The sequence below is a fragment of the Nomascus leucogenys genome, chromosome 17 (assembly GCF_006542625.1).
Source record: "Nomascus leucogenys isolate Asia chromosome 17, Asia_NLE_v1, whole genome shotgun sequence".
In the NCBI taxonomy this organism is placed as follows: domain Eukaryota; kingdom Metazoa; phylum Chordata; class Mammalia; order Primates; family Hylobatidae; genus Nomascus; species Nomascus leucogenys.
Genome location: NC_044397.1, coordinates 33,811,954 through 33,836,325, shown reverse-complemented (window position 1 = coordinate 33,836,325; position 24,372 = coordinate 33,811,954). Strand labels below are relative to the sequence as shown.

General features: G+C 45.7%; 1 protein-coding gene across 1 annotated transcript in view; it reads left to right on the top strand.

The window, feature by feature from the left end:
* The first annotated feature begins 1,101 nt into the window (after positions 1-1,101).
* The window catches only part of KPNA7 (karyopherin subunit alpha 7), a 33,076-nt gene continuing 9,805 nt past the window's right edge, over positions 1,102-24,372 (top strand). The window contains exons 1-7 of the mRNA XM_003278055.2: positions 1,102-1,184; positions 5,394-5,528; positions 12,476-12,558; positions 13,326-13,594; positions 15,551-15,633; positions 20,081-20,344; positions 24,121-24,354. Of these exons, the coding sequence (XP_003278103.1) occupies positions 1,119-1,184; positions 5,394-5,528; positions 12,476-12,558; positions 13,326-13,594; positions 15,551-15,633; positions 20,081-20,344; positions 24,121-24,354 (1,134 nt within the window). The 5' untranslated portion in view covers positions 1,102-1,118. The remainder of the gene's footprint in view (positions 1,185-5,393; positions 5,529-12,475; positions 12,559-13,325; positions 13,595-15,550; positions 15,634-20,080; positions 20,345-24,120; positions 24,355-24,372) is intronic.

Sequence of the window (24,372 nt, the reverse complement as noted above, 5' to 3'; positions counted from 1 at the left end):
CCTGCCTTGGCCTTCCAAAGTGCTGGGATTGTAGGCATGAGCCACTGCACCCGGTATGAAGGGCTTCTATATATGACAACCAGCCCATCTGCCTCGTTGAGGACCCAGTTGAAGCCAAAGCACCTTTAAAAGGTTTCCTTTACTGCTATGCCCAGCGTTGGTCTTCTTGGTGCTCCCACAGTTCTCACAGCCCACTGAGCTGGCGTGGTGATGCTTATAGAAGCTGACTTCAGGTTCATACCTGTAATCCCAGCACTTTGGGAGGCTGAGGTGGGAGGATCACTTGAGCTCAGGAGTACAAGACCAGCCTGAGCAACATGGTGAAACGCCGAGTCTACACACACAAACAAACAAAAAACAAAAATAAGCCAGGTGTGGTGGCTCATGCCTGTAGTCCCAGCTACTCAAGAGGCTGAGGTGGTGGATCACTTGAGTCCAGGAGGTCGAGGTTGCAGTGAGCCGTGATTGTGCCACTGCACTCCAGCCCGGGTGACAGAGTGAGACCCTGATGCCAACAAACAGGCCTTGCAGAAATAGAACATGGAACTGAGAAATCCATACTGTTCTTGCTGCCAGGTTGAGCCCAAGGGTTGGGGATGGGGAGTCTGTGCTGTGTATATGGATTCTAACTCACTCAGCTTCTGTGGTCCCAAAAAATAAAAAATGCTGGCTGGGCGCGGTGGCTCATGTCTGTAATCCCAGCACTTTGGGAGGCCAAGGTGGGCGGATCACAAGGTCAGGAGTTCAAGACCAGCCTGGCCAACGTGGTGAAACCCCACCTCTACTAAAAATAAAAAAATTAGCCAGGCGTGGTGGCAGGCGCCTATAGTCCCAGCTACTCGGGAGGCTGAGGCAGGAGAACCACTTGAACCCGGGAGGCGGAGGTTGCAGTGAACTGATATCCCGCCACTGCACTCGAGCCTGGACGACAGAGCGAGACTCTGTCTCAAAAAAAAAAAAAAAAAAAAAAAGTTAGCTTCCTGGGTCTGCCCTTTGCTCCACTGTGAGTGCTTTAAGGGTTAGAGCCTGATGATACTGACATAATAACCCACACAATGGGCACTGAAAATTTCTTTGTTCCTGTCCAACCTGCAGGTAACTTACTACTTCCAGTCAATATGCCGACCTTAGATGCTCTAGAAGAGAGGCGGAGAAAATTTAAGTACCGAGGCAAAGATGCATCTGTGAGTATGAAGCACCCACCTGCTTCTATCAGGGACCAGTGCAATCTGCATAAAAAACGGGGTGAAGAGACCAGGTGCGGTGGCTCATGCCTGTAATCCCAACACTTTGAGAGGCTGAGGCGGGCAGATCACAAGGTCAGGAGGTTAAGACCATCCTGGCCAACATGGTGTAACCCCGTCTCTACTAAAAATACAAAAATGACCTGGGCGTGGTGGCATGTACTTGTAATCCCAGCTACTTGGGAGGCTGAGGCAGGAGAATTGCTTGAACCCAGGAGGCAGAGGTTGCAGTGAGCTGAGATCGCGCCATTGCACTCCAGCCTGGTGTACAAGAGAGAAACTCCATCTCAAAAAAAAAAAAAAGAAAGAAAAGCCGGGGGGCGGGGGGGTGGTGGAGAGATGGGTTGAAAAGGCAAATACAGCAAAAGATTCTTTAGATAGATGCCTAGGTGTTTCCCTGAATCATCCTTCCAACTTTTCTGTATGTTTGCTCTTTTCATCATAAAATATTAAAGGTGGGGAAGACAAAAGCATGTGGACTTAGGAGCCAGACAACTGTGGAATCAAATCAAAGTTTCCCTGGAATCTTGCAATTATTCAATTTCAGAACCCCAGTTTCTTCATTCATAAAACAGGGCTGCTTAGCTGGGTGTGGTGGCTCATGCCTGTGTTCCCAGCACTTTGGGGGAGGCCAAGGTGGGAGGATCGCTTGAGGACAGGAGTTCTAGACCAGCCTGGGTAACATACCAAGACCTCCAACTCTACAAAAACAAAAAATCGCCAGGTGTGGTGGCGTGTGCCTATAGTCTCAGCTACTCTGGAGGCCGAGGCAGGAGGATTGCTTGAGCCCAGGAGTTCAAGACTGCAGTGAACTGTGATTGCACCACTGCACTCCAATCTGGGTGACAGAGCCAGACCCTGTCTCTAAAACAAAACCAAAAAAAAACCAGGCTGGGCTGGGTGTGATGGCTCATGCCTGTGATCCCAGCACTTTGGGAGGCTGAAGTGGGCGGATCACTTGAGGTCAGGAGTTCGAGACCAGCCTGGCTAACGTGGTGAAACTGCATGTGTACTAAAAATACAAAAAATTAGATGTGCATGGTGGCGGGGGCCTGTAATCCCAGCTACTTGGGAGGCTGAGGCAGGAGAACTGCTTGAACCTGGGAGGTGGAGGTTGCAGTGAGCCGAGATTGCGCCACTGCACTCCATCTGGGCGACAGTGTGAGACTTCGTCTGAAAAAAACAAAAACCAGGCTGCTGTTTATCTCCAAGGGACTGGATGGCTTCCCCAAGGGCCAGTATACAGGTGTTTACAGCTGCTCATGTCAGCTTACCAAGGAGGCTTACAAAGGAGCTAAAACGTCAGCATATAGGTATGGCCAACAGGCATGCCTTGTAGAAATAGGACTTGGAACTGAGAAGTCCAGGCTGCCAGGTTGAGCCCAAGGCTGGGGACTGGGGGTCTGTGCTGTGTATATGGATTCTAACACTCACCCAGCTTCTTTGGTCGCATAGTTTTCTGTTGCTAGCTCTGTCCTCCGTCTCTGTATCTTTTTATTTTTGAGATGAAGACTTGCTTCATAGTCCACGCTGGAGTGCAGCAGTGTGATCTCAGCTCACTGCAACCTCTGCCTCCCAGGTTCAAGCGATTCTCGGGCCTTAGCCTCCCAAGTAGCTGGGATTACAGGTGTGCACCATTACGCCCGGCTAATTTTTTGTATTTTTAGCAGGAGACAGAGTTTTGCCATGTTGGCCAGCCTGGTCTCAAACTCCTGGTATCAAGTGATCTGCCTGCCTTGGCCTCCCAAAGTGCTGAGATTACAGGCATGAGCCACCGCGCCCAGCCCCCATCTCTGTATCTTGACTGGCATCGTATAAGTTTAGCTCCACCTTGGGAATCCAGAAGCCTGATTAGGAGAATGAGGGAAGCACAGGGTCACAGCAGCCTGGTTAGGCCACCATCAGGAACAAAATCACTTTTTTTTGAGATGGAGTCTTGCTCTGTCACCAGGCTGGAGTGCAATGGCGTGATCTCAGCTCACTGCAACCTCTGCCTCCTGGGTTCAAGCAATTCTCCTGCCTCAGCCTCCCATGTAGCTGGGACTACAGGCGCCTACCACCACACCTGGCTAATTTTTTTTTTTGTATTTTGGTAGAGACGGGGTTTCACCATGTTGGCCAGGATGGTCTTGATCTCCTGACCTCATGATCCCCCTGCCTCGGCCTCCCAAAGTGCTGGGATTATACGTTGAACCACCGTGCCTGGCCCAGGAACCAAATCACTCTTACAGTAACCTATTCCAACAATGAAGCTGTCTGGCTTCTAGGACCACTGCAAATTAAAGGAAATCAGTGAGGACAAACGAATTGAGTCTTCACAGCAACAGGAAGGGCCTGCCAAGGAGAAGAAAGGTACAAAAGTTTTTACAGGGAAGACCTGCCTAGTGATGGGGCAACAATATGATGGGCTCATTGATTCCCAAAGGTGTTCCTGCCTTGCCATATTATAATGCCACCATGACCCTTTTAAATTTTTTCTTTTTATTATTTGATACATGGCCTCGCTCTGTCATCCAGGCTGGAGTACAGTGGCATTATCATAGTTCACCGCAGCCTCTGCCTCCCAGGCTCAAGTGATCCTCCCACCTCAGCCTCCCAAGTAGCACCATGCCTGGCTAATTTTTTGTTTCTTTGTAGAGACAGGTTCTCACTATGTTGGCCGGGCTGGTCTTGAACTCCTGAGCTCAAGCAATCCTCCTGCCTTGGCCTCCCAAAGTGCTGTGATTATAGGCGTGAGCCACCAAGCCTGGCTGATGACCCTTTTTCAAACAAGAATTAAGTAGCTTAAGGAACCAAAAGTATCTAATACATGGTGACTTCTTTATAATTGCTCCTGAAATGTCTTCAGCCCAAACTCAGCTATCTAGAAAGGTTAGGTCATTTCCTCAGGATCCTTAATACTATAAAGTTTGAGTCATTAACTGACATAAGGTGGGGGAGGGGGGAGAGAGATTGAGAGAGAGAGATAGAGAGATTTTTAGAGGCAGGGTCTCACTCTATTGCCCAGGCTGGAGTGCAGTGGTACAATTGTAGCTCACTGCAGCCTAGACCTCCCTGGCTCAAGGGATCCTCCCACCTCAGCCTCCCAAGTAGCTGGGACTACAGGAGCATGCTACCATGCTCAGCTAATTTTTTTTTGGTAGAAACAGGGTCTTGCTATGTTGTCCAGGCTGGTCTGGAATTCCTGGCCTCAATGATCCTACTGCCTTGACCTCCCAAAGTACTGGGATTACAGGCACGAGTTACCATGCCCAGCCTTGTTTTAATTTTAATCTCCCTCAGTATGTAGTCTGGGGGATGAAGGCCTTAATGGCTTATAGACAGGTTTCATTAATAGTGGAAATGGGCCATGCACAGTTGCTCAGCCTGTAATCTCAGCACTTTGGGAGACTGAGGCAGGTGGATCACTTGAGCCGAGGAATTTGAGAGCAGCCTGGCCAACATGGAGAAACCCCATCTCTACGAAAAATACAAAACATAGCCAAGTGTGGTGACACATGCCTGTAATCCCAGCTACTTGGGAGGCTGAGGCACAAGAATGGCTTGAACCCCAGAGGCAGAGTTTGTAGTGGGCTGAGATCATGCCACTGCACTCCAGCCTGGGTGACAGAGTGAGACTCTATCTCAAAAAGAAAAAAAAAAAATATATATATAATATATATAAGTATAGTGGAAATGATCAGGGCATCTAGGACATGGGCAGTGCCCTAATCGTCCCCAGCACCACCTATCCTAGCCACCACCGAAAAGGCCTGGGCACATTTAGGAAGAAGCCATATTCTTCAGGAAATCATCAGCATCAATGAAGATGTGTTCAGACTTAGGGCAATGGGATGCTTTGCCGGGGTGTTTTTATAGCTGAGAATCCTGGCCTATCAGGGTTGTGCATGGTCTTGCTTTATTTTGGAAGGAAGATCAAGTTATTTTCTAGACGTGGTGTAGCAGAAAACAGAAGAGGAGGTGAACAGAGCTGAGATGATTTACTAACTGTGTGATCTGAACTCTTCCAGCCTATTGTATATGTAAAAATGAAATCGGATGCTTTGAAACATGTTTGACAGACTAAATGTGACATCCCCACTCCTGGTTCTAAATGTGGTGACATCCCCGCTCCTGGTTCTAAATGCTCCAATTTCTTTTCCTCACTAGCTGAGGCGACAGCAGAGGATGGCAGTCAGCCTGGAGCTCCGAAAGGCCAAGAAAGATGAACAGACCTTAAAGAGAAGGAATATCACAAGCTTCTGCCCTGACACGCCTTCTGAAAAACCAGCCAAAGGGGTGGCGGTCAGTATGTAGTGTTTAGAGTAGTCTTGGGCAAAATATGTTCTTAGCAAGTGTCTCTGGCTGGATAATTAATAGATTCAGAACTTGCAAACTCTCTTTTTGGGCTTTTAAAGAAAGGAGTGAAGAGATTATGGTTTGAGCTAAACTGCCTTTGTCAAAAGGCTAATGGCCATTACTCCTATGGCTCTGAGTCTGGAATCTAGGTTCTAGTAGGGGATGGAGAGGGTGCTATTTCTTTTATTTTACTTTTTATTTTTTGAGACAGGGTCTCACTCTGTCACCCAGGATAGAGTGCAGTGGCACAATCAGAGCTCATTGCAGCCCTAACCTCCCTGGGTTCAAGTGAGCCTCCTGCCTCAGCTTCCAGAGTATGTGGGACTACAGGCACTCACCATCATGCCCGGTGAATTTTTGTATTTTTTTTTATAGAGACAGGATTTTGCCATGTTTCCCAGGAGGGTCTCCAACCCCTGGACTCAAGTGACCCGCCTGTCTCAGACTCCCAAAGTGCTGGGATTACAGGTGTGAGCCACTGTACCTGGCCAAAAAGGTGATATTTCTAATTGAAAATTTACTTGCTTACCCCTAAGCCTGAAAACCGAGGAAATGAGGGTTGGGTGAAGTTTATTTCTCAGTAGAGGCATCTAGTCCGTGGATGGGTGAGGTCTTTCCTAACACTTTGACTTCTGTCCCATCTTCCCTTCTCCATCTACCCCAACCTTATTAAATGCAGATCCTGGGTTGACTTCAAGGTTAGTCTGGTTTCTGTGAATACCGAATGTCTTGACCAGGACGTTTTCCTTCTTAGCACCTCAATAATGGCGTCCCTATATTCTTTTGGAGTACATCACTATCTGTCCTACCTTAACTACCCACATGCACCCTTTTTACCCTGCTCGGTTTAGGTCTCATAGACGGCAGAGACTGGTTCCATTTCTGCCAAGTGGGTCCAATGACACATTCCCATTCATCAGGGAAATGTGTACAGTCATTCTCTGAATTGCCACAGGAGTCTGAACTATATCTCTAGTTAGCTTCATTTGTTTGGAGCAGTCCCTAGAATCCCCCCATCCGAGGAAGGTACGAAACAAAAGGAAAAAAAGGCCAAGCACAGTGGTTCACGCCTGTAATCCTAGCACTTTGGGAGGCCAAGGTAGATGGATCACCTGAGGTCAGGAGTTCGAGACCAGCCTGGCCAACATGGTGAAACCTCATCTCTACTAAAAGTACAAAAATTAGCCTAGTGTGGTGGCGTGTGCCTGTAATCTCAGCTACTCAGGAGGCTGAGCAGGAGTGTCGCTTGAACCTAGGAGGCAGAGGTGGCACTAAGCCAAGATCGTGCCACTGCACTTCAACCCATGGGTAGCAGAGTGAGACTCCATCTCAAAAAACAACAACAAAAAACCCCAAAAAGTTGTTTTTCTTTTGGTCCCATATTAGCTTTTTTTTTTTTTTTTTTTTTTTTTTTTTTTTTTTGAGATGGAGTCTCGCTCTGTCACCCAGGCTGGAGTGCAGTGGCGCGATCTCGGATCACTACAAGCTCCGCCTCCTGGGTTCAAGCAATTCTTCTACCTCAGCCTCCCAAGTAGCTAGGACTACAGGTGCCCACCACAACACCCGACTAATTTTTTGTATTTTTAGTAGAGACGGTGTTTTACTGTGTTAGCCAGAATGGTCTCAATCTCCTGACTTTGTGATCTGTCTGCCTCAGCCTCCTGAAGTGCTGGGTTTACAGGCATGAGCCACTGTGCCTGTCGTATTAGCATATTTTTTAAAGAAATGAAGGTATCATTCACATCAAAATTCACTCTTTAAGTACCTAATCAGTGGTTTCTAGCATAGTCACAAAGTTGTGCAACCATTGCCACTAGCTAATTCCAGAACCTATTCATCACCTCAAATAGAAACTCCACAGTCATTCAGGAGTCACCTCCCCATTCCTCATCCCCCACAGTCTCTGCAAACACTAGTCTACTTTCTGCCTCTCTGGAATGACCTATTCTAGACATTCCCTGTAAATGCAATCATACAACATGTGAGCTTTTGTATTGAGCTTTTATGTTTTCAAAGTTCATCCATGTTCTAGCACATATCAATACTTCATTCCTTTTGGGCAGAATGATATTCTGTTGTATGGATAGACCACATTTTGTTTATCCATTTATTTGTGAGATGGAGTCTTACTCTGTCACCCAGGCTGGAATGCAATGGCACAATCTCGGCTCACTGCAACTTTTGTCTCCCAGGATCAAGCCATTCTCCTGCCTCAGACTCCCGAGTAGCTAGGATTACAGGCATGCGTCACCCGCTAATTTTATATTTTACTAGAGACGGGGTTTCACCATGTTGGCCAGGCTGGTCTCAAACTCCTGACCTCAAGCAATCTGCCTGCCTTGGCCTCCCAAAGTGCTGGGATTACAGGCATGAGCCACCACGCCTGGCCTGTTTATCCATTTATTAGTTGGGGGACATTTGAGTTGTTTCCACTTTTTGGTTATTATGATGAGTGCTGTTATTAACATTTGTGTACAAGTTTTTGTGTGGATGGGTGTCTTCAGTTCCACTGAGAATAACTGGGTTATGTACTAAGCCTGTTTCACTCTTTGTGGTAGGCTGTATGATGGCACCCCAAGTGTCTATATCTTCTAATCCCCAAAACTGTGAATGTTACTCTGTGACGAAAGGGATGTAGCAGATGTGATTAAGTTAAGGATATTGAGATAGAGAGGTGATCCTGGATTATCTGGGTGGGCCTGGCATTCGATGATTCTTATAAGAAGAGCAATGTGATGACAAAAGCAGATGCTGGGCATGGTGGCTTATGTCTGTAATCCCAGCACATTGGGAGGCTGAGGCAGGAGGATCACTTGAGCTCAGGAGTTCGAGACCAGCCTGGCCAACATGGTGAAACTGCATATCTACGAAAAATACAAAAATTAGCCAGTCCTGGTGGCTCACTCCTATAATCCCAGCATATTAGGAGGCTGAGGCAGGTAGATCACTTGAGGTCAGGAGTTCGAGACCATCCTGACCAACATGGTGAAACCCCATCTCTACTAAAAATATAAAAATTAGCTGGGTGTGGTGGCATGCACCTGTAGTCCCAGCTATTCGGGAAGCTGAAGCAGGAGAAAAGCTTGAGCAGTGAGCTGAGATTGTGCCACTGCACTCCAGCCTGAGTAACAGAGTGAGACTGTGTCCCCCCACCAAAAAAAATATTCAAGCCCTTTGTCCATTTTTAAGTCAAATTTTTTTATTGAGTTGTAAGAATTCTTTGTATATTCTAGGCATTAAACCTTAGCAGATATGACTTGCAAATATATTCTGTTCTGTGGGTTGTCTTTTTGCTTTCTTGATAGTATCCTTTGAAGCATAAAATTTTTTAATTTTGAAGAAGTCTAGTTTATTTTCTTGGTTGTTTGTGTTTTAGGCATCTATATCTAAGAATTCATTGCCTAATCTAAGGTCACAAAGATTTATGCCTATATTTCTTTCTAAGAGCTTATAATTTTAGCTCTTTTAGGCCTTTGAGCCATTTGGAGTTACTTTTTGTAAATGGTGAGAGTGGGAGTCCAACTTTGTGCTTTTGCGTGTGATATATAGTTGTACCAGTACAATTATTTGAGACTATTTTCTACTCATTGAATTGTTTTGGTAACTTTACCAAAAAATCAATTGACCATGAATGTGAGGGTTCATTTGTGGACTCCCAGTTCTCTTCCATCGATCTATATGTTTATCTTTATGTCATCAAAAAAATGTTTGATAACTGTAGCTTTGTGGTAAGTTTTGAAATTGGGAAGTGTGAGTCTTCCAGCTTTGTTCTTTTTTTCAATATAATTTTGGCTGTTCTGGATCCCTCACATTTCCATATGAATTTTAAAATCAGTTTGTCAATTTCTACAATAAAGGCAGCTCTGATTTTGATGGAGATTGCATCGAACCTATAGAATGCAGTCTTTGAACTTATAAGGTTGGAGTATTGCCATCTTAACAATGTTAAGTCTTCCAGTCCATGAACATGAGATACCTTTTCATTTCAGTCCTCTTTATTTATTTATTTATTTTTTTACAGTTTGCAGCATATAACTCTTGGATTTCTTTCGATAAATTTATTACTAAGCGTTTTATTCTTTTTATGTTGTAAATTAAATTGCTTTATTTTGATTTTTGATCACTGCTAGTGTGTAAAGTTACAATTTTTGTATATCAATTCTGCAACCTAGCTGGACTTTATTAGCTCTAGGCTTTTCATGCAAATTCCTTAGGATTTTCTACATATAAGATTATGTCACTTGCTAATAGTTTTATTTCTTCCTTTCCAATCTGGGTGCACTTTATTTGTTGCCTAATTAATGCATCTAGAACTTCCAATGCCATGTTGGATAAAAGTAAAAAGAGCAACATCCTTGTCTTATTCCTGATCTTGGGGGAAACCTTTTAGACTTTCACCATTAAATATGAGCTACCTCTGAGTTTTTTGTAGATGCCTTTATCAGAATGAAGACATTTCCTTTTATGCCAGTTTGTTGAGTGTTTCTTTTTTATTATGGAAGTATGTTGAATTTGGTTAAATGTTTTTTCTGCATTGAGATGATCATGTGGGTTCTCCCCTTTATTAATACGGGGTACTATGTTGATTTTTTTCACATGTTAAACCACTCCTGAATTCCTGAGTTAAATCCTAATTCATCATGATGACCAATATGTTGACCATATGTTTCATATGTTTAGGCATTTGGTTTCCTCCTATTTTGTTGAATTTTTGCATCAGTAGTTATAAGGGATATTAGTGTATACTTTTCTTGTAATATCCTTGGTTTGGTATCAGAGTAATACTAGCCTCAAAGAATGAGTGAGAAATTTTTTTTTGTAAAGTTGGTAAAGTTTTTTTTTTTTTTTCAAGATGGAATTTCACTCTTATCACCCAGGCTGGAGTGCAATGCTGCAATCTTGGCTCACTGCACCTCAGCTTTTTGGCCTTGATGCTTTCTGATAAGAAATCAGCTGTTAATCTTATTGAGGCTTTGTACATTAATTGCTTCTCTTTTGCTGGTTTCAATGTTTTTGATTCTATAATTTTGGCTTTCAACAGTTAGATTATAATATGTCTGGATCTTGGGATTTATTCCATTTGGAGTTCATTGAGCTTTTCAGATGTGTAGACTAATTACTCTATTGGATTTGGGAATTTCTTTGGCCATTATCTCTTTAAATATACTTTCTGCCTCTTTCCCTCTTCTCCTTCCTATTCTGCATTTGTTGGTATCCTTGATGATGTCCCACAGATCTCTAAAGATCTGTCAGTTTTCATCTTCAGTCTCTTTTGTGTGTTATCTTCCTCAGACTGGACAATTCCAATTCACCTATCTTTGGCTTCGCCGCTGCTTTATTATGTCTGCTTAAATCTGCTGTTAAGCTCCTTCAGCGAATTTTTTGTTTCAGTTATTGTATTCTCCAATTCCAGAATTTGTATCTGGCTCCTTCCAATAACTGATATCTGTTCACTGATATTCTCTATTTAGTGACACACCATTTTTGCACTTTAGTTCTTTAGTCATGGTTTAGTTCTTTGACTATATTTAAAATCTTTGTCTAGTTCAACATCTGGTCTCCTCAGTGACTATTTCCATTGATTGCTTTTTTCACATATATATGTATATGTGTGTGTCACACTTTCTTTGCTTGTCTCACAATCTTTGTGGAAAACTAGTCATTTAAAATAGTGTGACAACTCTAGAAATCAGATTTTCATTGCCCCAGGGTTTGTTGTTGTTGCTGGGTGTGCTTGTTTAGTAGTTTCTGAACTAATTATCTAAAATCTGTATTTTTTTGTGATGTGTGGCTGCTGAAGTGTCTGCTTGGTTTGCTTAGTGGTCAACTAATAATTAGAGACTTATTTTTAACACTTGGAACCACGAAGAAAAAAACACTCAATTTTTGCCAAGAACCTCTGTGTTGGGGGCATGCCTTCACCACTCAGCCAGGCAGTTGACAATTCTGACGTAAGCCTTCACTTCCTGTTTGCACAGAGCCTCAAAGTCAGTGAGAGGTAAGAGCTGAGGGTCTTAGTTTTTTTTTGTTGTTGTTGTTGTTGTTGTTTTTAAGCATACGCATAGCCCTATACATGATATTCCTTTTCAAGTTTTTGTTAGCCTGTTGTTTATCCCAACTCTTATTCAACCTCTCAGGTAGCTGTGAAGTTAAACAACTTCCTCTGTTTTCAATGAACATTCTTAGGGAAAAGCCTTTTCATATTGAGTAAGCTCTGAGTCACAATAGTCTGTAAGTGGGATCTTTCAGGGAATGACCAGACAGATCAAATAATTTTCTGGGAATGAGGCTCCAAAGGAGCACCTACCTATTTTGCCTCTTCTGGTGGCTGTGAGGCTGTTGGTTTTTCACAATGATTGTGGACTGTTGGTTTTCAAAGCTACCATGGAGCTGAGGGTGGGTGGGAATAGGGCAAGTCAAAATGCCACACAGCTCTCATGCTTCTTACTGAGATTCAGCTGTCTTTCTTGGATAAACACTTCCTGGCTTGAATAAAACAATTGGCTGCAAGCCTTTGGTCAATTTCTACAGCGCTAAAAAAGTTGATTCTATTTTTGTCAGTTTTCTCCTTGCCTCTATGGAGGAGAGAATTTTTTGGATGTCCTTAGTCTGCCATTTTGTTTTGTATCCACTAGCACATTCTTACTGCATGGGATAAAAATGTTCTTGGGATCCAACTAATGATAGGAATTACTTCTCCCCTAAGCATGGGAAGGGACACACAGATCTGTGAGATCTGTGGACTCTATTTCCCCCTCCCCAAATATAGGACAGCACGCAAGATGGGACATCCTGTTCAAGCCAGGCTGTTTTAATCGGATGATGGCTGGAGTACGTGATGTTTACAGCTCATTTTGGCAGAGAATCTGACCTGAATGTGTCTCTCCTTGCAGGTCAGCCTCACTCTGGGTGAAATAATCAAAGGTGTGAATAGCTCAGATCCAGTCCTATGTTTCCAGGCCACCCAGACAGCCAGGTATCTCCAAACAGACTTCTGCTGTTGCAGGTTCATAGCTAGCAATGAGCTCTGATGGCTGGAGCTCCAGTGGCCTATTTGGTTTCTTGGCATTGGCAACATGCTCGTAAAACACAGGAAAAGGCTAGCCCATCTAAAAGACGAAATTGCTATTCTACACTGTCCTTGAGGGCAATTTAAAAGGTTCGATGTGTTGTCAGAGATGAATTGCTTAATTTACATTGGCCTCTACAGAAATTTCATCTTGTAGATAATACCTTAAAGGGGAAAATGTTGACTTAACACTGAAAAATGCTATTGGCTGAACATTCGGATGTTAAGTAGCTCCGGCCCAGCTATGTGGCTCATCTGATAGTTAGGAATGCCAAAAACATGTATAAAAGGAGGTTCTTTTTTTCTCTTTTGAGATGGAGTCTCACTCTGTCAACCAGGCTGGAGTGCAATGGTATGATCTTGGCTCACTGCAACCTCCGCCTACTGGGTTCAAGTGATTCTCCTGCCTCAGCCTCCAGAGAAGCTGAGATTACAGGCATGTACCACCACACCCATCTAATTTTTGTATTTTTAGTAGAGACGGGACGGGGTTTCACCATGTTGGCCAGGCTGGTCTCAAACTCCTGACCTCGTGACCTCAAGTGATCTGCCCGCCTTGGCCTCCCAAAGTGCTGGAATTACAGGTGTGAGCCACTGCACCTGGCCTAAAAGGAGGTCCTTAATACCTCCCTCACATGACCTCCCCCTCCCCTACCCTCTCTTTCATTGCATAGGAAAATGCTATCCCAGGAAAAGAACCCCCCTCTGAAATTGGTCATTGAAGCAGGCCTCATTCCCAGAATGGTGGAGTTCCTGAAGTCATCACTTTACCCCTGCTTGCAGTTTGAGGCTGCCTGGGCCCTGACCAACATCGCTTCGGGGACGTCGGAGCAGACTCGTGCCGTGGTAGAAGGGGGAGCCATCCAGCCCTTGATCGAGCTCCTGTCTTCCTCCAACGTGGCTGTGTGTGAACAGGCAGTGTGGGCTCTTGGTAATATAGCTGGTGAGACACTCCCCTTAATGGGCTAAGAAAACGGGGGGCCAGGCATGTGGGATACTATAAGGGTTCTTTGGGTGGTGGGGTATACTTGATGTCCCAGAACCCCTTGTCATGTAAATACCTAGAAGTGCTGGCAAGGGTACAATGAGCTGTTTCAAAACTCAAAGCCAGGCCAGGCACGGTGGCTCACGTCTGTAATCCCAGCATGTTGGGAGGCCAAGGTGGATGGATCACTTGAGGTCAGGAGTTCAAGACCAGCCCGGCCAACATGGTGAAACCCCATCTCTACTAAATATACAAAAATTAGCCAGGCGTGGTGGCGCATGCCCTGTAGTCCCAGCTACTCGGTAGGCTGAGGCAGGACAATTGCTTGAACCTGGGAGGACGAAGTTGCGGTGAGCTAACGCCACAGCACTCCAGTGTGGGCAACAGAGGGAGATTCTGTCTCAAAACACCAAAAGCCCTCAAATCCAAGTTTAGAGGCCAAATATTGAAGCTGAAACAGTGTGTACTGAAGCCACAGGCTAACTAGAGACATCTGCCAACACTAAGGTCCTACAGCCTCAGGGCTTAGTGGCTTCAAGAACAAGTCTTTGGCTTATGCAGCGTGGGAGTTTATGACAGACCCTTACATAACTCGGGACCCCAGAAGGACTCTGCCTTCAGTGGAAGTTGCTAAGGGAACATGCCAAAAAAACAAACGAACAAACAAAAAACAAAAAAACACTCCTTGGTTTGGGCTAACAAGCCTTCCCTGAAAGTGGAATCCTCAAACTATTTTTCTGAATGTGGCACTCGATGCTGTTTCCTACGTGGTCTAGTGAATTAGTGCTGTAGGGTCGGAAGCCCCCAGATTCTTGGCTGACATCAATCCAGTGACTTTCTTGGGAAAACTCAATTAGATCCCTCAGGATTTTGACAAATTAAGATCAGCCAACTATTAGCATTTTCAAGTTCAGAGAAGCAACAACCCCCCATGACTGAGTCAGCAGAAACAGTACGATTAGACCTCCAAGGACTCCACATATTGGAATTAGCAAACAGAATACAAAATAACTGCTAAAAGAAAACAAAAGCTTGCCAAGGCTTGGCGTAGTGACTCATGCCTTTAATCTCAGCACTTTAGGAGGCAGAGGTGAGAGGATGGCTTGAGCGCAGGAGTTTGAGACCAGCCTGGGCAATGTAGTGAGAACTCATCTCTGCAAAAAATAAACAAAAATATTCACCAGGCATAGTGGTGCATGCCTATAGTCCCAGATACTTAGGGGGCTAAAGTGGGAGGATTGCTGGAGTTCTGGAGGTTGAGGCTGCAGTGAGCTGTGATTGCACCACTGCGCTCCAGCCAGGGCAACAGAGTGAGATCCTGTATCCAAAAAAAAAAAAAAGAAAAAAAGCCTGCAGAAGGAAAAAGTGCCTGTTAGAGAAGTTGTCTCTCATTTTGCTTGGTGCAGCAAAGGAGGCAAGACTGGATGGTACAATGTGATGCCTTGCCTTTGATGGTTGACAAATACAAATAGAGACTTCTAGGGTCTAAAATTGTTATCCTAGCTAAGGTAGCTGATGGCTGGTCACCAGCACCTACAGATCCCCAGGCTTTGTTCTGAGTTGCATTGGAAGTTACTGCCCTGTGCCAAGGTCTTCTAGTAAGACAACTTGGTCTGGACCAGCCTTCGTCTTCCTGAGAACCATGCTGTGAGATGCCACCAGCCCACATTGGCTGAGTTGGCTGGCTCTGCTTCTAGCAGTTGCTGCCGTGCGATGCCTGCCTATTACATCAGGACTGTCCACCCACCAGCCACGCCAGAGATCCAGAATTTAGTACGTGGCTATACTACCTACTTACTGAATCTGGGAATGAGTTTTTGTCTCTTGCCCTTTGCACACTCTAAAAAAATTAGTCGCCCACTTCAGGATTGTCTTTGTTCTCTCTCTGAATGTCACATTCTGATCTATTTGTAGGCGACGGCCCAGAGTTCAGAGATAACGTCATCTCAAGCAATGCCATCCCACATCTGCTAGCCTTGATTTCACCCACCCTACCAGTAAGTGTCTCTTTCTTTCTCTTTTTTTTTTTTTGAATTAAAATTTTAAAATAATCTTAATAAAGATGGAGCCTCACCATTCTGCCCAGGCTGGTCTGGAACTCCTGGCCTCAAGCAATCCTCCTACCTTGGCCTCTCAAAGTTCTGGGATTATGGACATGAGCCACAGTACCAGGCCAAGTGAATGTCTTTAAATGAGAGAGAACCTTGTTAAGTAACAAATTCTAATGTCGGGAAATTGGGACGTACTTCAAATCAATGCTAGATCATGTGGCTGCTGCCTGGCCTCTTAGGACCTCATAAACAAGGCTCAGGGCTGGGCATGGTGGCTCATATCTGTGATTACAGTGCTTGCTAGGCCAAGACAGAAGGATCACTTGACACCAAGAGTTCAAAACCAGCCTGGGCCACATAGTGAGACCATGCTTCTAAAAATAAAAAAATTAGCTGAGCATGGTGGTGGACACCTGTAGTCTCAGCTACTCAGGAGGCTGAGGTGGGAGGATTGCTTGAGCCCAGGAGATGGAGGCTGCAGAGAGCCAAGATCACACCACTGCATTCCAGCCTGGGTGACAGATTGAGCCTCTGTCTCTAAATAAACTAATAATAGCAAAGCTTAGAACTAAGTATCATTTTAGGTAAAGATTGACTCAGCTCTGTCTTTAGGGGCCAGTAGCACTGATCCTTCTCCTTGAGGCATTGGAAGAGGCCTACAAGCTTACCATCTTGCAAAATAGATGACTGAAATCTCCATTCTAGGGTCACAGTTTAGCATATATGCCTAGTGTTCCATTATTGGAATGCTAAGCTTGTGGGAGTTATTTATATCCTACTGCTCAAGGTCATCGCCAACGTCTGATTTTTCACACACAAAAATTTGCAACCTCTGGCATAAATGGGTTAATGGCTCACCAGTTCTGTTCATGGGGAACAGGATCTTCTTTTGAGGCTTAGAGTCAAGGCTGGTTGATTGTGGTTGATTGAAGAGGACTTCTGGTTTAGGAAGTGGGTTCTAGATTTGCCTCAAAAAAAAAAAAAAAAAGAAGCCGGAGGACTATGTTCAAAACCTTCAGCTGGGAACGGTGGCTCACACCTGTAATCCCAACACTTTGGGAGGCTGAGGCGGGTGGATCACCTGAGGTCAGGAGTTCAAGACCAGCCTGACCAATATGGCGAAATCCTAGCTCTACTAAAAAAAACTAGGCAGGCATGATGGCGGGCGCCTGTAGTCCCAGCTACTCGGGAGGCTGAGGCAGGAGAATTGCCTGAACCTGGGAGGCAAAGGTTGGAGTGAGCCAAGGTCGCACCACTGTGCTCCAGCCTGGGCAACAGAGCGAGACTCTGTCTCAAAAACCTTCAAGATGGGAGAAAAATCTGACACAGTTGAGCCAAAAAAAGACTAGCCATGACCGAGAGAGTTTAAGTAGAGAACACTTGAGATGGCAAGCAGGAAAAGGGCTTAGACACCTTCCTGCTGGCAACAGGGAGGCTCTGGAGGATTTTGAGGCCAAGGGAGTAAAGTGGTCTGATCTTACAGAAAGGCCCTTCTGGCTGCCTGCCATAGAATTATATAGCAGAGGGAGGCCAGGCACGGTAGCTCACGCCTGTAATCCCAGCACTTTGGGAGGCCGAGGTGGGCGGATCATGAGGTCAAGAGATCAAGACCATCCTGGCCAATACAGTGACCCATCTGTACTAAAAATACAAAAATTAGCTGGGTGTGGTGGTATGCACCTGTAGTCCCAGCTACTCGGGCGGCTGAGGCAGGAGAATCGCTTGAACCTGGGAGGCGGAGGTTGCAGTGAGCTGAGATCGCACCACTGCACTCCAGCCTGGTGACAGAGCAAGGCTCCATCTCAAAAAAAAAAATATAGCAGAGAGGGTGATGCAGGTGGGTCTGGGACGTAGTTGTCCTAGACATGAAAGGGAGACAGCAAGAAGCCAGGATGCCCCTAGGTTTCAGGTTAGATAGTTCAGATGATTGTCTTCCTAGAGAAAGGGGAAAAGTGCAGGAAAAAAAGAAATTGGAGCTTTTGTTGCAGGCATGAAGTTGAGGCGAGTTAGAGACACCATTGCAGCAGAGTTGGATTGACAAATGTGCCCTGCTAGATGACATATGTGTATATGTCATCCAGCCAGGCAAGGTCAGCTGGGGCCAGGGGTCACAAACCTGACCTGGCTGGCCACTTGCTTTGTCAATAAAGTTTTATCAAGCTGGGCATGGTGGCGCATGTCTGTAGTCCCAGCTACTTGGGAAGCCAAGGCGAGAGGATTGCTCGAGTTTGAGGCTGCAGTGAGCTGTGATTGCACCACTGCACTCCAGCCTGGGTGATGGAGTGAGACCCTGTCTCCAAAAAAAAAAAAAAAAAGTTTTACTGGCATGCAGCCCACTCATTTACATACTGTCTGGGCTACAAGGGCAGTTGTTATTGCCACAGAAGCCACAAGCTAAAAATGTTTGCAATCTGGCCCTTTACAGAAAAAGTTTGCCAACCCCTGACCTAGAGTGTGACGAGAGCCTAGGACCCAGTCCTGTGGGCTCTAAGGTTCTAAAGTCAGGCAGAGCCTGCCAAAAAGACTGAGTAGAAACAGCTAATTTGGCCATAGAAAACCAGATTTGGTGTCACAGTTGCCAAGAAGAGCTTTCTTTTTTTTTATGCTTTTTTTTTTTTTTTTTGAGACCGAGTCTTGCTCTGTCACCAGGCTGGAGTGCAGTGGTGCAATCTCAGCTCACTGCAACCTCCGCCTCCTGGGTTCAAGCGATTCTCCTGCTTCAGCTTTCTGAGTAGCTAGGATTATGGGCACATGCCACCATGCCTGGCTAATTTTTGTGTTTTTAGTAGAGACGGGGTTTTACCATCTTGGCCAGGCTGGTCTTGAACTCCTGACCTCATGATCTACCTGCCTTGGCCTCCCAAAGTGCTGGGATTACAGGTGTGAGCCACCACACCTGGCCAAGAGCTCATTCGAAAGGGAAGGGCTGACTACTAACCACAGCTGAGAGGGACAGTAACTTTAGGACCAAGAAGCAGCTGCTGAGTTTGGTGACTTGGAAGGAGCTGATTCCCATCTCTAACACCAAAGAAGGGTTAGAAACATGACTAGAATGGCCTGAAGAACAATTGGAGGCCAGGTGCTCATGTCTGTAATGCCAGCACTTTGGGAGGCCAAGGTGGGAGGATCCCTTGAGCCCAGGAGTTTGAGAGCAGCCTGGGCAACATAGCAAGACCTTCCTCTCCAAAGAGCATGCCTGTAGCCACAGCTACTCAGGAGGCAGAAGTAGGCAGATCACTTGGGCCTGGGAGGTTGAGTCTGTAGTGAGCTATGATCACGGCACTGCACTGCAGCCTGGGCAACAGAGTGAGACCCTGTCTCATCAAACAAAAAACCCCAACAATTGGGAATCTGGGAGGTAGACAGTGAATATAGATGCCTCTCTGAGGGTAGACTCTGAAAGACAGAAGTGGGGTGATGGCTGAAAGGGGCGGAAGGGGAGTGGCTGACAGTCCCAGGGTATGTTTCCTTACTGATGGGAGTGATTTGGGGACAGGGATGATTCTGGGCAGAATCGTTAAAGGCAAAAAGTAAGGGCCAGGTGTGGTGACTCAGGCCTATCATCACTTTGGGAGGCGGAGGTAGGCAGATCACTTGAGCCCAGGAGTTGAAGTCCAGACTGGGCAACATAGCAAGACCCCTGTCTCTACTAAAACTAAAACTAATAATAAAAGGCCAAAGGGATGGGATCCAGAGGCAGAGTAGAAAGACTGATTCTCAATTAGAAGATTAGAAATCTGGAGATGACATGCCAGTGGTGTTTTAGACCAGTGGGAAGACCAAGTAACTCCTGCTTGATCTTGTTGTCAGTGAAAAATGAAATGAGGTCATCAATCAAATGGGAAAGGACATTTTGAAAGACACAAGGAAACCTCCATCTAACATTGGAATGTGAAATACAAATCTTGTTCTGTGTCCCTAATACACATCACTGCCTAGAACACATTTCTATTTGAAGTTCAAAAGCGCTGGTTCAGCCGGGCACAATGGCTCACCCCTGTAATCCCAGCACGTTGGGAGGCCGAGACCGGCAGATCACTTGAGGTCAGGAGTTCGAGACCAGTCTGGGCAACATGGTGAAACCTCGTCTCTACTAAAAATACAAAAATTAGCTGGGTGTGTGTGGTGGCGGGCACCTGTAATCCCAGCTACTCAGGAGGCAGAGGCAGGAGAATCACTTGAATCCGGGAGGCAGAGGTTGCAGTGAGCCAAGATTGCATCACTGCACTCCAGCCTGGGTGACAGAGCAAGGCTGTCTGAAAATAATAAATAAAATTTTAAAGAGCTCTGGTTCATGCTGATCTATGATATTGATTGGAAATGGTAAGAACACATTGCTGTTTGCATTTTCTCTCCTTTGCACCCAATGCTGGAGGCAGTCTCCTTGTTACAGATCACATTTCTGCGGAACATCACGTGGACCTTGTCGAATCTGTGCCGAAACAAGAACCCATACCCTTGCGACACTGCGGTGAAACAGATACTGCCGGCCCTCCTTCACCTCCTGCAGCACCAGGACAGCGAGGTTCTCTCGGATGCCTGCTGGGCACTGTCCTACCTCACCGACGGCTCCAATAAGCGCATCGGCCAAGTGGTTGACACGGGGGTCCTGCCCAGGCTGGTAGTGCTCATGACCAGCTCAGAACTCAGTGTCTTGGTAAATGTAATCCCGGGCCCTGCAGATTCGAGTCCTTGGGTCATAGTCACTTTAGCAGGTTCTGGGGCAAGGCTTGTCATCTGCATTTCCCTGGTCTTTGCTATTCTTTTTTTTTTTTTTTTTTTTTTTTTTTTGAGACAGAGTCTTGCTCTGTCACCCAGGCTGGAATGCAGTGGCACAATCTCAGCTCATTGCAACCTCTGCCTCCCGGGTTCAAGCGATTCTCCTGTCTCAGCCTCCCGAGTAGCTGGGATTATAGGTGCCCGCAACCATGCCTGGCTCATTTTGTATTTTTAGTAGAGACAGAGTTTCACCAGGCTAGTCTCAAACTCCTGACCTCAGGTGATCCTCCTGCCTCGGCCTCCCAAACGGCTAGGATTAGAGGCGTGAGCCACCGTGCCTGCCCATCTTTGCTACTCTGCGGCCAAAAGCTTGAATCTATTTTGATGTCAAATCCTAGTGGGTGTTAAGTAACACTTTTTCTTAACTGGATAACTAGAAAAAGAAAAGTACCAAGTGAAATTACTTATAATCCCACCACCCAGTGAACTATTCATACACTGTCTCCTTCTAGCAGTCCATATGTGTAGACTTCAGCAAATTGACTTACACTGAATGGGCGTATAAGCTCATCATAACATTTGAATTTCTTATACAAGTATAAAAGAAAATTCCACTGGGTATACTAGCTCACGCCTGTCATCCAACATTTTGGGAGGCTGAGGCAGGCAGATTACTTGAGGCCAAGAGTTCGAGACCAGCCTGGGAAACATAGTGAGACCCCATCTCCTTTGGTTTTTTTTGTTTTGTTTTGTTTTTTTTGAGACAGAGTCTCACTTTGTCGCCCAGGCTGGAGTGCAGTGGCGCGATCTCTGCTCACAGCAAGCTCCACCTCCCAGTTTCGCGCCATTCTTCTGCCTCAGCCTCCCGAGCAGCTGGGACTACAGGCGCCCCCCACCGCACCCAGCTAATTTTTGTATTTTTAGTAGAAATGGGGTTTCATCATGTTAGCCAGGATGGTCTCGATCTCCTGACCTTTTGATCTGCCCACCTCGGTCTCCCACAGTGCTGGGATTACAGGCGTGAGCCACCGTGCCTGGCCTCAGCTTTTTTTTAAAAAAAAAAAAAAGGCCGGACACGGTGGCTCACAGCTGTAAAAATACAAAAATGCAAAAATTTCTTTGTAAAAACACAAAAAAATTAGCTGAGTGTGGTGGCGCACAGCTGTAATTCCAGCTACATGGGAAGCTGAGGCAGGAGAATTCCTTGAACCCAGGAGGTGGAGGTTTCAGTGAGCTGAGATCGTGCCGCTGCACTCCAGCCTGGGTAACAGTGAGATTCCATCTCAAAAAAAAAAAAAAAAAAAAAAAAAAAAAAAATTGGCTGGGTGTGGTGGTGCATACCTGTAGTCTCAGCTACTGGGGAGGCAGAGTTGGGAGAATTTATTGAGCCCAGAAGTTTGAGGATGCAGTGAGCTATGATGGCACACTGTACTCCAGCCAGAGTGACAGAGTGAGACTCTGGGGATTAAAAAAAAAAAAACCCATTATCTTCTCCCCAGTTTGTTCTCTTAGACTAGCTCAGATATAGGCAGAAAGCAAGTAAAACCATTACTAATTGCTTTTCTAGGTTGTTTTTTTGTGTGTGTGTGAGATGGAGTCTCTGTCACCCAGGCTGGAGTGCAATCTTGGCTCACTGCAACCTCCACCTCCCAAGTTCAAGCAATTCTCCTGCTTCAGCCTCCCGAGTAGCTGGGATCACAGGCACTCACCACCACTACACCCAGCTGATTTTTGTATTTTTAGTAGAGACAGAGTTTCACCAGGTTGGCCAGGCTGGTCCTGAACTCTTGACCTCAGGTGATCTGCCCACCTCAGCCTCCCAAAGTGCTGGGGTTATGGGCATGAGCCACTGTGCCCTGCCCTGCCGCTTTGCTATGTTATTAAACATGTCACCTACATCATATACTGCTTTGAAATGTGGGTGCATTATATTGAAGATGTCTTTATGCTGTCTGCTCTTTATTTTCTTAATCTTTTGCCTAACATTGCATATTCTGCAGCCTTAGTGATCATCTATTTTGAGATTAGTATAGGACTTCTCAGATGTCGAGTTGGTTTCAGGATAATGCTAGGGGCATGGAGAGGATGAGATAAGACAAGCAATTTTTGTTGTTGTTGTTGTTGCTTTTTTTTTTTTTGACAAAGTCCTTAATCTGTTGCCTAGGCCAGAGTGCGGTGACACAATCTTGGCTCCCTGCAACCTCTGTCTCCTGGGTTCAAGCAATTTTCCTGCCTCAGCCTCCCAAGTAGCTGGTGTGCACCACCACACCCAGCTAATTTTTGTATTTTTAGTAGAGACAGGGTTTCACCATGTTGGCCAGGCTGGTCTCAAACTCCTGGACTCAAGTGATCCATCCGCCTCGGCCTCCCAAAGTGGAGAAGTAAATTCTCTAAGAAGTTGCTTACCCTGGGGTTCTGGGGCCCATTTGGAGCTGCCCTGGTAAGGCCATGACTGGCCTGAAGTACCACTTCTACTTCTCACTTTGGTATCAGGTAAGCAGCCTAATAGGCTAGGAAAATTCTAGAACTGTTGCTGGGCTTTACTGGGGCTGCCACTACAGTACAGAGAAATCTGAATAAAGCCATAGTCCGCTATTGTAGGAGAGTTGTTGTTTTGAGCCCAGTCGTAGACCTGTCCTGGGGATCTTCTGAGTCATCACGGAGGGCTTCCCAATCACACCAGGAAATGGCATTGAGATCTCATTATCTCCAATTAAATATGCAACACGCTTGAAACTGATGATAAATACTAATTCAGTCATTATTATACGATAAAGAGTATAGTCACTGGGCGCAGTAGCTCATGTCTGTAATCCCAGCACTTTGGGAGGCCGAGTTGGGCAGATCACTTGAGGTCAGGAGTTCAAGACAAGCCTGGGCAACATGGTGAAACCCCGTCTCTACTAAAAATACAAAAATTAGCCAGGCATAGTGGTACACACCTGTAATCCCAGCTACTCAGGAGGCTGAGGCAGGAGAATTGCTTGAACCCAGGAGGCAGAGGTTGCAGTGACAGTGAGCCAAAATCGTACCACTGTACTCCAGCCTGGGCAACAGCAAGACCTTGTCTCAAAACAAACAAACAAACAAACAAACAAAAAAAAACCAATCGTCAATTTAGCATTTGATGATGAAATTGAAAGCATATGAGAACAGCAGCATTTCTCAATAAAGGTATTTCTTGGGTATTTCTGTCCCACTTGAGCCAAACAAGTGGGAAGCAGGAAAGTTCCTTTAAATCACCTTTAAACATCCATGGGCCAGGCACAGTGGCTCATGATTCTAATCCCAGCACTTTGGGAAGACAAGGCAGGATCACTTGAGACCAGCCTGGACAACATATTAAGACCCCTGTCTCTACAAAAATCTTAAAAATTACCCGGGCATGGTGGCACATCCGTATAGTCCCAGATACTTGGGAGGCTGGGGAAGGAGGATCACTTGAGCCCAAGAGTTGAAGGCTGCAGTGAGCTATGATCATGGACTCCAGCCTGGGTAACAGTAAAGACCCTGTCTCTTTATTTAAAAAAAAAAAAAAAAGGCCATGGATGAATTGAATAAATAATGATCACAGATACAATTCCTGTTCACAGGCTTCCAGACAACCATCAGCTATAGCATGACAATGTTTGGGAGAGAACAGAACTTGGTGTGATTGTTGCCTTCTCCTGGGATAGACTTGAAATACTTAGACTTCTAGCCTTGCTCTTCCAGACCCCTTCTCTCCGCACCGTGGGGAACATTGTCACGGGCACAGATGAGCAGACGCAGATGGCCATCGACGCAGGCATGCTGAACGTGCTCCCCCAGCTCCTGCAACACAACAAGCCCTCCATCCAGAAGGAGGCAGCCTGGGCCCTGAGCAACGTAGCAGCGGGGCCTTGTCACCACATTCAACAGCTGCTTGCTTACGACGTCTTGCCTCCCTTGGTGGCTCTGCTAAAAAACGTAAGTGGCTCACACAGC